The 14,367-nt window shown below is 52.8% G+C and overlaps 1 protein-coding gene across 1 annotated transcript; it reads left to right on the plus strand.

Moving 5' to 3' along the window:
* Positions 1–1,606: 1,606 nt before the first annotated feature.
* On the plus strand, positions 1,607–3,055 carry CTRU02_211865 (calcineurin-like phosphoesterase; the record flags this gene model as incomplete). Its single annotated transcript, XM_036725516.1, has 3 exons — positions 1,607–1,828; positions 2,070–2,130; positions 2,184–3,055. 3 exons carry the CDS (start codon positions 1,607–1,609, stop codon positions 3,053–3,055), a joined length of 1,155 nt encoding a protein of 384 aa, XP_036582721.1.
* Between the last annotated feature and the right edge of the window lie 11,312 nt (positions 3,056–14,367).

A 14,367-nucleotide genomic window follows, 5' to 3' on the forward strand; every position in this document is an offset into this window, starting at 1 on the left:
CTCAAGGTTCAAAACGTCGGGTGCAATAGGAGTGGGTGCTGCGAGCTCGGAAGATGCTCCGTGACCTTGGTTTTGATTTATTCATTTCTTTTGCTGTCGCCGCGACATGCCATCAGTTGATTATCAGAGACACTTGGCTTGGGGACACAACAGTTTGGTTTGAGCCCAGCCATTGCACAAAAAGAGTAATGAATGTAAATGCACAAAGTATGTACCCTACGACGGAAATCGTGTGCATCGCACTGTGCCCGGGGGCGCCTTCTGGACCCCTTTTCGACCACTTGTCTGCCTCTTGAGCCCCGGTATCTTTTGTTACTTCCCCCGGCACTCGTCATTTGCGCCTCCTTGTACAGTAATAAATCCCAGGGGAGGAGAAAAAAGCCTCCAACGGTCTGTGCCGCTTTTGTTTTTATTTGATTTTTAATTTATTTCCCCCTTCTCCTTCTCTGTGGACCAGATTCGGACATTTTCTTGTGGGATGGATCGGTGGTCCTGCCGCCTTGGAACTTCGTGTACGGAGTAATATTGTATAGATGGATGCTCCTACGTAGTTGGGGGTTCATGCCTGTCTACCAATGCTTTTCGTAAACGGCAAAGTAACACGAACATGAATAGCTATAGCTTGGCTGGTTGTTCGCCCGGTACTCGATTGATATGGTTGGCCAATAAGTGTTTTGTGTCTTTGCGTCGTTGCTTTTTGTGCCCTCGCCTGTTCACCTGCAGACCGTTTGTCTCTGCATCTGACCACACGTCAAGTCACCAACCCCCAAATCTCGTGTTGACTGAATGCTCCTGCTCTCTGTCTCTCTGACTATCCAGAGGGAGGGAAAGAGGACGCCGACACCTCTTCTGACGGAGACATTTTCTCCGGCCCCACATCCGAATGAGCTCCTCCTCCCCTCTCAGGCCATATCTCGTAGCCTCCCAAGGAAAGCTCAGGCGAGGCTTATTTGATGACATGGTGATTACCTGCCAGAGAGGCATGAAGCAGTGGACAGACAGAACAGCTCCTTCTTTCCAACACTGACTCTCCCCTTCCTTCTTTGTCCCCTTCTAGAAGCGCTAAACTCATCTCCATCTCGCAGGGGAGAGCGGGGAAGAGCGAGGATTAATTCAGATCGTCCTTTCCCTTATAATTTCCGGCAGCCTTCGACGGGGAGCCCGGGGAATTTGGAAAGAGGAGAAGGCAGGCGCACGGTGGAATCGATGCCCCCCAATCGCGCCTTCTGCCCTGGAATTGCAATTGCATTTCATTCATTACAGTGTCTGTGTTGTTTCAAGTGAAGCACTGCGCACAAACACTCTCATTCAACTTTCATTTGGCTTTATTTTTATTTTTATTTTTGCATTTCCTATCGACGGATAATCGTCTCCCCCCCTAAAACCTGCATTTGCGTCATCTGCCGAGCCTCGGTATTTGCACAATTCCTCGCATATCTAATATACACAACATTCATAACCACAAGCCTTCACCTTTCTCTCCCTTGATTGTTATCCACACCACTCCGAGTATTGAATATTCCCGGCATTGGACCGTCCTCCTAACCTCCGCACCGGTCCCATCATCTGCCGGCCTCCACAGCCCGCTTCCGTCCCTCCCCGGTCCATGCCTGCCGGAATCATGGACACCCTCGCCGGCAAACAGCACCAGCAGCAACAACAACTACCACACTACTCAAGATGCCGCCACCAATCACCCCAGGAACCCATCCTGCGGAGGACCCGGTTCGTCTGCGTGTCCGACACCCACAACACTACCGTCAAACTGCCGAAAGGAGACGTGCTGATCCACGCGGGCGACCTGACGAACCAGGGCAGCTATTCCGAGGTAAGTGGGCGTCGACACTATGTTTCCGCCATCACAGACGGGCCCTTCCCTGCTGTCGACTCGACACGTTGGGAACAGCTGTTCGGATGGACGCGAGCCCAAGACGGGTCCTACACCAGGGATACTCGCGGTAGGCAGCACGTAAATAAACACAGTATGACGACGTGTTGCCTCGCCATCATCGTGACACATCACGTCAAGACGAACAACGGACAATGGACAACGCTGACATCACATACAGCTGTCACGGGCAGTAGCCTGGCTCGAGAAAGCAGACTTTGAAGCCAAAATCGTCATCGCGGGTCCGTTCACAAAACGCACCAGCCTCTTACCATCAAAGCCTGACATCCCCTAGGAAACCATGACTTGACCCTCGACTCAGACTTCTACGCCGAACATGGCAACCACTTTCACAACCAAGCGCCACAATCCCCGGAATCCTGCCTCTCTCTGCTCACGGACTCACCAAGCATAACGTACCTCAACCACGCCTCGGCCACCGTCCGCCTCCGCTCGCCATCAGGACCGCAGACTTCCTTCACCGTCTTCGGGTCGCCGTATTCTCCCCGCAACGGGCTCTGGGCATTCGGCTACGACGCACCGCAGGAAGGTACGGCAGATTTGCCAAGGCTCTGGGACGACATCCCGCTGGGCGCAGATGTAGTGGTGACGCACACACCGCCGCACACGCATGTCGACGAGTCTCGCCACCGCCGCGCCGCAGGCTGCGAGGCTCTCCGGCGTGCTCTGTGGAGGGTACGTCCGAGACTCGCAGTCTGCGGCCACGTCCATGAGGCGCGGGGCGTGGAGCGCGTAAGATGGGACCTAGGGTGCGCCAACACGGCGTTCAAGGAAGCTGGCGTAAAGACCTGGGAAGATCCGGGCGTGGGAAATAAACAGTCCCTGGTGAATCTCTCGAGCAAAGGGGGAGAGCCCTTACTGAATGACGGCGGCGACGTCGGCACAGTGACGTCTGTTGGGGGCGGAGACGGAACGGGACCGGGGGTCGGCACCCGCGGTCTCGGCGGCGACCCTGCCTCTGCCCGGGCAGACCGTGACGCGTTGATGGGACGCCTGGGGCGGCAGGAAACGTGCGTCGTGAACTGCGCCATCATGGCCAAGAGTTATCCTCACGTCGGTGGGAAGACGGTCAACAAACCTATCGTGATTGATCTGGATTTGCCTGTGTGGACTGAGACCCCTGAGACGGCGCATGCAGGTGAATGAAGGTTGTTAGTCCATTCAAATGTGTCCGGGCCACTGCAAACTGTATAGCCTCATAGTGTAAAGGCGATTAGTTAGGCAGATTGCGCTTCTACCGTTGTGCGCAGATTGTTCGTCTCGGTGAGGCTTCCACAATCTGCAACACCCAGCATCCCAAGAAGGCGAATCTGGGGGAGTTCTGAACGTATGAATATGCGCCGAGGACGTGCCGATTCCAGCATTCTTTACTTCACCGCGGAAAGCAAGGCTGGTACAGCGGCATGTTCGAGGCACGGAGGTCGTCGCCTTGTTGCCTATATTTGCACATTGCCAGTGTCTCGAACGGGTGCTACACTCAGAGCACCCATTGCTCCGATCTTGCATTCTGTTTCTCCGCTCTTCAATGCCTCTCAAGTATTCCGCCTCGTTATTCGACCATTGTTTTCAGTCTGCTATAACCCCTTTCTCGCCCTCTTCCCTAATGTCCCGACACACCTTGGCTGTATCTGTAGAAAACGAACAATTCAGCCTTGGCCAGAGAGGCGGTGATTGCATCTGTAGGGCAGTAAATGGAGCTGATCAGTAGCCCGTCGTGGAGAGCGAGTAACTTTCCAACGATGTGAATCCTCATGACGTATATTTATAGGCGACGTGTCAACGTCTATAGACTAGAGCAATGAAGACGTGACCAAGCACCCCAGAAGGTACTATTACAGCCACAATGGGATAAAAGTTTGCAGTATTGAGGGGAGAATAGCCAAGTAGCCATAGACATCTCGCATTCTATCTGAAATCTAGAAGTCATTTCCATCCATCCAAACAAAAGCGTAGACGGTCCCCGGACAACTTATTAAGCTGTGACAACTATACTGCCAATTACAACTTACACAGGATACAAACCAGGCAGGTGCTTTGAACCCCGGCGATGCATTTCTCATCAAGCCTTCATTATCGCCATTAACCCATAGTTTGGTTGTGGGGCCAGTTGCCCGTGACCTCGCAACCCCCAAGCCTCACGTCAACAAGATCTGCCGTTACAGTTTCTGAACTTGAAGCCACATCTCATGAACACGGTAGCCGACTGGAGATTCTCACTTATAATCCTCTTCGCAACGTTAATACTTCCCCGTGGGGAAAAACTAATAAACGACCCCGGCCGATTGATGTGATTACAGCGGTTGTTGACCACTTTAGACCATGATATCAGATATCCGTAGTGATGATACTTCTTGACCGCGAGCGTTTCTATTGGAAATCTTCCGGTGACGCCCAGGTTGAGAAGAAATTGAAGATGACAAACGATATGACATAGCGAAGGTTCCCAAACTACACATATAACATCAACCCAGGTGAACAGTTGACGTGTAGTTGCCAATGATATATACGCTTGACGAAGGGAAACTTAATCTGGCAGAAAGCAGAGCCTACAGCTCATCATGAAGATTGCACATTCGTTACACTTGAATATCAATGGGACGCAATCACAGGTGAGAAAAGTATCAAATTACAATATAGGCGCAGAAACAACAAGGAAAACAATAGAACAAGAACATGGCAGACCGACTTCCTCAGATATGTCGAACGAGACGGAGAAGGACAGTTATGAGCGGCATAGATGGTAAGTATGCCCAACATACAGACAACAGGTATGAACATGAATGACTTCAAACGCTAGACTGAAATCACCATATAACCTGTAGATCGTAATAAAATGAGATATTCAAGTGAGAACAATCTTAATACATCAACATGTAATCAAACACATCACCATAACATCACAATTCACAACACAGACACATCAGCGCCTCACATCAAACCAGCCTCACGCGCAAAAAAAAGTCACTCCCCAGCCCTTCATTCCCCAACACACCGAACATACAAGGCATCCACACAGCCTCACGCCTCACACAAAACCCGCAATGAATTTCTCTCAGCCTCGCGCAGACGCGCAGAAACATCGCCCCAGATAAGATCAAACATACCCCAACACAGATACCAAATCTGACCCCGATGTCTCGGGTAACCCTCCCAGGCTGATGTAAGAAGGTACCCCCTATTACCCCGTCTCTTCCACGGCTCCCTCACGGCTAATCCGACGATCTCAGGAGCCACAGCTGATGTAAGACGGGGTCCCAGCCATCACGGCAAGTAATCTGTCCAAATACCCATGATCGCTTTTTTCCGTATTACTTTTTCCCTCCAAACCTGTCGCACGCATTCGCGAGACAACGCATATGGCAGTTTAAACAAACAAGACACACCAAATATCAGCGAGGAAAAAAAAAACCACCCAGAAAGGAAGTGGAAAAAAAAAGAGAGTAGTCAGATCTCACTTTGTGCAGACCAACCAAAACGTCCAGAAACTTCTCTTCCCATCACCCCAACCAATCCCGTAGACATCCGCCTTTTCCTTGGGAGGGTGTCATTCAGGTAAACCCATCACCAACGACGGCCGCCGGTCTGGATGCCTAACTCGCCTACTACGCGGAGGTGCCTGGTATACGCGCTGCGCCGCGGGGTCGCATCTCGATCCTGTACTCCGCGGCCGGGACCCTCCCTTCTTCCGTCCCTCGTGTTCCCTTTCTCCTCCCCCAGCTCTCGTGGACCGAGCTGATGGTCCCCAAGTTCGGGCCTGTAATGGCATTTGATCTTTCCTCGACTTGGGTGTTCCTCTTTGTTGGCTTGCCCTGTTAAACGCGACCAACTGGCCAACTTGGCCACAGTAACATCAACATGACAACGCCAATGGTCTCCCAACACGAGGCCGCAAAGGGAAAACAACAGAACAAGGCCGCCTCGAGACCTGACGACTCCGTCTGGCCACCGGCACACCACCTTCATCCATCCGGGCCTAATACAGGCCGCATACATACGGGCCTCCCGCTTTCAGCTACGCCTGTAAGTTACAGTGGTGTCGGCATCACACCTTCGCGAGTGATGTCTGCCGGATTCCCCAGGCAAGGTTGCCTCAGCCGTCTGCAAGTCCTTTGGCGCCTCGTTGAGAGTACCATGAAGTGAGAACGATAATGATGAACGTGGACCTTTTCACGGATGCTACGCGAGACCTTCACTCGGATGTGCCTTCTTGACAGAGTATATGTAACCTGTCAGCCAGACATGCTTGCGGCGGAAAGCCGGTTGGTCGGCAATACAAGCACACCATGCTTCAATGGAGGGCTTCTCTCCAACATCTTTGGCTGTAAAACTTTGAACGAGCCTAGTACGTCTAAAAGATTTCACCAATGGCTGCTGTTGGGATGCAGGAGAACACTCGTAGGGTGGGATCTGCCCCCTTTGCACACCTCAACAGGCGCAGGCTCTGAGGCACATTTGAGGCTGGATAAGGCAGGAATTGCACATTCTCAACTTTACAAAAGGCAAACGCAGGCTTTGGCTCAAGTGCGCACTCGAGTTGCGGCCGACAAGACTCAAGAGGGGTTGCAAAGGCGTGCAGTTGAGCGCTTGGGCATGTCCAATGAGCGCATTGGTGGAGACGCCTCAGTGACAGGGACGCCCGGAAAGGAAGGGGAGGGAGGGGTAAGAGAGGATGCCAGAGAGGGGATTGTGAGCCCAGAATCAGATGCGGCGGCTGTGTACGGTGGGATGATGTCCGGGTGCAATGTGATCGAAATCGCGGGGTTGAATTGTGTTTGGTGGGGGCTCTTCAATGCCAACCTGAGACCAATTCTGCCCTTCTGTTCCATCTTCAAGGTCATGGCTCAGGATGGGGCAGCCTTCTCATCGAGACTTGTAGTTGATGCCTGTGATCATTCCAACTCTGATTCATCGCAAAATCCACTGTGAAGCGATTAAAAATCCGGAAAAAAAAATCTCAATTGGACAACGCACAGCATCGCATGGATGGAAGCTTGAGCGAAGCTTGAGAAGCAGCCGTACGGCCAAGCTTGTCAGGAACGTTCACCGCCACGGTTGACAGCGATGTCCTAGCCTGAAGAAGTATTTAGCTTGGCCTAGCCATCACAAAGTCTGGCACTAGCGATGGAACCGTCCATGTGCACGCACTATTTCTAGAGAAAATGCCTCTTTCTGGAAGCCCCTTCCTGGGAGGATTGCCTGCTTTGCTTCGGACACTACTTCGGAGTTGTGCCAGCTTTATCCACAGTGTAGCTGGTAACTCGCCAACTACACAAAGTTCCTGGGTTACGGGCGCAAACATGGGATGGCATTCAGTGCCATCAGTCTCTTCTTTGCTGTGGGAAACGGCGGCTTCTGTCAGCAAATGAGACGGCAGTTGGCCGAGTCCCCGCTTTGTGTGATAAAGAGCCAAAAGAAATCTTATCCAACTGACCCGCATATCTCGTCGAATCTTAGATAAGTCGTGGATAGGCTATCGGCCACAGCTCGCTACCATGGAAGCACGTGTGCCTTTGCTGGGAGGACCTGGCCGAAGTTGCCGACTAAAGCAAAATCTCCTGATGATTCGCACTGGAGTAAAAGGGAGTTTCCACTGATGCCTGATAGGAATCGGCAGTTGCGAAGAGACAGTACCCGCTTTCGAGGTTCTGGTTCAGAAAGACATGTCCTGGCCATAGTCTGAGACTATTGTTGGTCGCTCAGTTCTCAGTCTCACTTCCCCCAACTTAGACACAGTCTTACTCCTTCACATTGACCTATATTGAATATATTGATGACCGACTGAGCCGTGGAGAGTGAACAGGCTGCTGCATCTAAAGCGGTTGATCGTTGCCCCGCACCAGCCCGATCGAGCTGCAGCCTGCACCAAGAACGGATGAAATGTTCATGATCGACCGATAGCTGAGAGATACCGTCGATGCTAAGACCAGGTTGCCTCTGTGCTAAGCGGGATTGCCATGTTGAGCCCTCGCAAGGCTATAGGCCTTAACACCAGCTGTTAACCCACGCAATTGCGGCACCAGCCAGGTGATCATCCGCAGTGGAGAAAACGGACCTGACCCCCGCCTGTTGCACGAGACAAGGCGAAACGGGACGATTCGGTTCCTCCCAAACCATTGGTTCAGACGGTGCTGACCGCTAAAACGTGAAACCCTGTTAGCACCAAGAAGCCGCCAAACGCCAGTCAGATCCAGTGCCGACAGGGAGTTGTAGATGCTGCTGAGGGGTAGGAATGATCTTCTAGGGGGGGGGCCTTGTGCCTGTTGATAGCCCCGAGCTGATATTCCTTGGAAGTAGCTTTAGGGACAGAGCTATCTGTTAAGCTTGCTTGCTTCAAACCAGGATATCTCGGGCGACATGATTCGAACAATCAATCTTTCAATGCGGTAAATCCGCTCACGGAAATCAATGGTGGCGTTGGCGCCCATTCGCTGGGAACGTCTTGCAGCTGAGCCTCTCTCACTGGTCGTCTCGGCCTGCAATGTTTCGTCTGATTTGTTGGCGCGGGAGGCCGTCTTGTCTTCTTGTCCTGAATGACTGGGTCTCCTGGTCCAATGAGGAGACATTGCGAACCTCCATTTTCACAATTGCCTGAGATATTTCACGTGGGAGGGGACGACGATATGGGTGCCGAATTTTGCACATGTCGTTGCCCTACACCCCATCCTCCAGAGTAGGCGCTTTCTCTCTCAAAGTTTGGGGGCTGTGATGCTGAGAGTTCGTACCTGCTTCCGATCTTCATCGTGGCCGCTGACACGCGACCTCCTGTGGTAACGGCGATCCCATCACGAGAAGGAGTGAGTGGGATGCTAAGGCACATGTCCCGAGACAGAGAGTCGAGTGGTTCTGAAAGTCAGACGGTTTTGTGATATAGTGTGATGGGGAATGCAGGACACCAGCTGGGGACTCTGGATGTGGTGTCATGCACGCACTTTGCGGTCGTCGCCGCCACTCGTCGACTGCGACCCTGAAAAGTTGCCCATCACCGCTGTGTTGCCGGTGACTTTTAGACATTGGATGATAGAAATGGATACAGAGGGCGAACTCGGAGCCCTTGTAGACATGCGAGCCACCCAGCGATGAGAGCCAAGACTCCACAGTTAGTGTCAAAAGTTGGTAGCCCTCTATTGGGTCCTGGCGAAAATGCATCGGAGACTTGCGAGTAAGGTAAATGCGTGCTGCCACCGTCAAGAGATGGGGGGCCCAGATGGACCGCTTCAATGGGTGCATGTGCGTCACACAATTTCACAGGGCTCGAGAAGGGTTTGTAGAAGCGTGCCGTAGGACTCTCCGAGGCAATGAGTTTGAGACAAGCCCGACATACCGAGTGAAAGGGTGTGAAGGTGGCTCAAGACTGCAGTCCTTCGTAGGGCTCAAGGTCGATGACGCTCATGGCATCCGGATTTGTGTTTACCAATGTGACGTTGTTCTGGAGCGATGGAGCAAGACAGTTGATGGCCGGACAGGTTTTTTTTGTGGTGGCTCTATCCATTCTGGGCACTGCAGCTAGAGTGCAGTGGGATGTTGTCGTTGGTTAGTCCCGGAAGACGCAGTAAGGTGATCACGGCCATGTGTCGAACGGCGACTGTTCTGCTCCGGCACGTTGTAGGACTTGTTGCGCGTTCCGGGCGGGAAATAACAAATAGAAGACCATGGCACCGTTGACGCCAGCTAGCCTCGTATGGTATATCGATCCGGGATAGGGAACCCGTGACTTTGCTGGCGAAATTTCTTTGGCTCTAGGCGGCATGACTGATATCATTCGAAGGCCAGCCGGGCCACAAACACGATCCGCGATCATCTGTCATACTGCTTGCCATCGACCTTGGGCTCCAAGATGCATTCCTCGTCCTGACGTTATGGTAGAAAGATGAAGACAAGGTTGGGCATCGAATCTGAGGGCCATCGTCATTTCCATGATTAAGACGGTTTGGGTTGGGTTGGGAGCTTTGGACGGTTCGTCTGGGTATGTGTGTGTGTGTGTGTGTGGATGGGTGGGCACCTCTTTGGGCTAGGCCAGACGGTAAATGTGTACTATGTAGCTCGGATTAAACGGTGACAGCTCACTACAGTTTCTGCCGTAACTTCTACAGTGATGGCATCCTTTAGCGCTTGCTGATGCTGGGAACTTCCCCGTACAACATGGACATCTCCCGAGACGCCTTACCTAAGCAGGATGAAGAGGAAGGACCTTGGCAGGTTTAGTTGGAAGGGAAGGAACGAAGGAGGGACGGAGCACGGGGCTTCAAGTACCCGCCAGGCCCACTTTTATCACAAACGGTTGTCAAACAAAGTGTTCGTTCACCGCCAGATGTTTGCCGGGCCTGCCTTGCTCTCTCTATTTACGGTTGTCAATCGTGACTGCTGTGGGGGGCTGCGGCCCGGCTGTGCTTCATGTGTCATCAATACATAGCTATCCGTAGTAGAAGACCTTGCTTGGCCTGGGCATTACCTCAGCAACGGCTGATGGATGCGTTAGAAATCATGTTTCCGTGCTGCCAAATATGGCTTTGCTTCCTCGGAGGGAGCGAATGGTGACAAGAGCATGACTGATGATCTCAAAATAAGCGACATCGAGAAACACGGAAGGGAAGGGGACAAGATGTCAGACATTTACTGATTCAACACAAATCGCGTCCCGAACTCATCCGACCTGATCATCGCCCTTGCCGGAATAAACACCGCCCGCTGTTCGTGGACGATGGACGATGGAATACACTATGAACTAGGCTCTTCAGCTAAGCTCTTAGGCCACTGTTAGACTCGGACAGAAGAGCACGGCGAGCATGGCTACTGCATGCCCGACACCCTATAGAGCGTGTAGTACTCTCTGTAAGGTACTTGCGGTACGGTATAGTATATGTGCTAAGCTCAGGAGATTTGCGCCATGCTCGGGAAACGGAACACTCAGCTATTGGCATGGATGGCACCAATACTCCGTGAATGTCCCAGGTTATTGATTAAAAGGCCGATAAACGCTTTCAGGGGATGTATTCAGGGGGGAACAGTGCTAGCCAGTATACACTGTTGCCACTGAAGAAAAAAAAATTAAGACGAACAGCAGGCTGTGCTTCAAGGGGAGGCACAAGAGGGCGAGTGACGTGGCACATCTGTATACAGTACCTTTTTATTAGTCTTAAACGCAGTGTATGTTCGGGTACTACTAACTTCATATACGAGCCACACCTGCCACCAATTGTCCTCGGCCACACATTCAGACTCTCTCTTTCCCTTTCTGTGCAGGTGTTTGCTGCTGCCCAATTGGCTGCCCTTGCCTTTGCCATCAAATCGACGTTGCCATTTGCCCCTCCATCTGGGATTTTACAGCGCAGCTTCTCGCGGGTAATGTACGGAGACAAATCACCCATTCAACATTTTTCATTTGGCCCCCTCCAATGGACCTTGCAAGAAGACCCTTATTTGCCCCTTTGAGAAGAAGAAAAAAAAAAAAAAAACCTCGTTTTTCGTACTGACCGAATCCCCGTCATGCCCGGAGGGAAAAGGGGTAAGCGAGGGTGATTCAGCTTGATTCATTCAGCATCATATTCGCCCCATAACCAGATGATTCTTCCAGCCATTGAGTCGGGGCGCAGCAACAAAGTCGTCGTCGCCAGCGTCGTCGTCCTTCTCGTCTTGGACAAGACCATGACTCTTCTTCCCGCCGGAGTCCTCCTGAGCGGATAGTATAGACAGAAAGATACACACCCGAAATACACGGGTCCTGTGAAGACCCTGGTATGGCGCCCCGCGGACACGAAGTTGTACATCTCGTACTCCAAATAGCGCAAAAGACACAAGGCGGTACCTCGTTGCTCGGGCGCCTCTACAAGCCCCCGCAGGTCCGCCTTCACCGTATGCCTATCCGCGACCGCCGCGAGGGATCAGATGGGTCTACGGCAGAAGCCCATGTGCCGTCCCTGTCGCTCATCCCCAGAAGTGTCTCCCACTCCGACCTTCCAAGCAAAGGAGAAGAGACGAGACCGAACAAGAGTCTCCCCGACAACGCCGGGCTTTGTCAGTAAAGGGCATGAGAGAGAGGGCCCTCCCCAGAAAAAAAGACCCTGGGTCCCAGGGGTCTCGCATACGTCAGGCCTCGGGGCGTCTTACCTCAGCTCCGCCGCAGGTTCAGTCATTTGCTGTCTAATCCGCTGCCCGCTCGCTGCAGCAAGCCACAGTAACCTGCTGTACTGCGCTCCTTTGGGCCATGCCGGATGTACCTCCCACCCGTGGGTCGGATGGCCAGACGTCGAGACAGGGAATGTCCGAATCGGTGGAAGCGGAGAGAAAGGCACAGACGGTCGCCGTTGGCGCCAGACACGCGGGACGGACACTGAGCAAGGACGATACACCGATGACAAGACGGGTGCGACGGTGTAATGCCAGACCGACTTGTCCAAGATAAGAATAGGTGGTTGAACAGACTGGAGCGAGCTGCCAAAAATCCAAAAATCCAGATGATGTCTGAGGATTCCCAAGTCTAAACCAAAGGTCTAAACTAAACCATCTGGGCAAAGTCGCTCCGCCAGTCTCGCAGTCAAAAACTCCACACGTTACGAATACAGCAAATCCAAGTCGACAGATACGGATACAGAATCGAGTTAAAGCTAAGGCTAAGGCTACCCGCTGGCCATCACATCACGCTCATCAGCCCCTCCAGCCCCCCCATCGGAACGACTCGTCGACAAGACGTGGGATCCCTTTCTAAACCCCGTCATCATCAGCCAAGGAAGAAACCGTCTCACCAGGTTGCAAGCCCCCGCCACTCCCGTTTAGACTGCCAAACAGTGCCCATCAGCAACCAAGTCTCTTTATTTTCTTCTCCGACTACGACAGCCCTGGAGAATAGCCCCATCGCGCTGACCACAACATCCTGAAAGAGGGGAGAGCTAGTCGCGGCATATTCAGTTAGTTGCCTCCATTGTACTCCAAAGAGGGCTGTCTAGGGAGAAGACTCACAACTCAGACGACACAGATTTTCATTTCTCGCTCTCGCCTTGACCTTTGGGCAGCAGTGGAACGTGAGGGTCTTAACGGAGGTACAAAGTGCAGAGCTGAAGCACCTATCCCCTTCCTAGACTTAGGACGTACAGGTGTTCCACCACTCACTGGCCAGTGACCACTGAGTCCTGACCATTCATCACCAAACCCGACCACCCATCATCCGTTCTGTCGAAACGGTCTAGAAGAGAAACCTCAAGGCCCACTGGATTCCGTTTGGCCAGTTTTGCGCTTGACTCTGTCACCAGCTCTGAGCCCTGACTGGTCATTGATCCGCTGCAGACCTTGTTTCGTCCAACCAGCATCATCAGCCCCAGCCCCCCCAGCTATAGGGTCCCCCCATCTCCCTCCTTCGACTCCTCACTCCTCCGATCAAAGAAGCCCGTGACGTCTTAGTCCCCGTTGTCAAGTGGTACGTATCACCAAAGAGCAGAAGCAACAGGCTGGCCCAGCCCAAAAAGCACCGACCACACACTCTTTTGCCCTCTCCCTCAGCAGCCAACCAAGCAGGGCAACCCACGCCGCTTGGCCAAGCCCAAAAGCCAGTCCGCCGCAGCCATCACCCACGCCCATACGCCAGCCAGCCAGGCCAGTCCGTCCGTTTACGTCCGTCAGTCCAGTATAGGTATACAACCAAGGTATCCAGGTATATCGGTATACTCTGGTATAACTGACCAGGCCCCACGACCCACGCCCACGGCCCACGGCCCACAACGCCCCCCCGGGCTCCACGCTGCTTGCTGTTCGCTCCACCCGTGGCCCTGTCTGCACACGGTCTTCTGCCATAACCAAGGGCATCAATCAATCAACTCACTGCTGCGCTGCTGTAACTTCGCCTGCGCCTGCACTGCACCTGCACCGCTTGCTCTCTCATTATTAGTCGACGGCCTACGGCTTCAATTCGAGTCGCTCCATTCTCCCCCCTCTTCTCTCTCTATCGCTTCTCGCGAGCATCACATCAACCCACCACCAAACAACAACTCCACCTTTTCCCTCTCTGGCCGCTCGTTGTCGAGGGGAATTCGCTGCAGCTGGCCCTCCAAAGAGACCTGAGTAACGACCCACGATCGTCGCTCCAACAGCTTGCCCAGCTCTTCCTTTTTCTCTTTGCCATCTCGCCTTTTCGCCTCTCTCACTTGATCTACACACTATATCGCCTTACCTACTTACTACCTTGCTTGGCCTTATCTTACTTACAACCACCACATACTTTACTCTCTTTGCCTTTTACCTCGACACCGTAACATTACTTCGCGCAGCTTCACTTCACGCTACATACTACCTCTTTACTACCTTACTTCCTTGTTCGCTACCTCCACATTCCATCCCTCGGATTCCAACGCACCAGGCACCGCCGCCTCCAATTCCACAGCAACGCCCACCGTTCCTGCAGTCCCAGCAACCCGCCCCCAGCCTCGAGTGCCTAATCACAAACCGCCTCAATGCAACAATAGCCTCGTCGT

The sequence above is a fragment of the Colletotrichum truncatum genome (genome assembly GCF_014235925.2).
Source record: "Colletotrichum truncatum strain CMES1059 chromosome Unknown Contig_0008, whole genome shotgun sequence".
Lineage (NCBI taxonomy): Eukaryota > Fungi > Ascomycota > Sordariomycetes > Glomerellales > Glomerellaceae > Colletotrichum > Colletotrichum truncatum.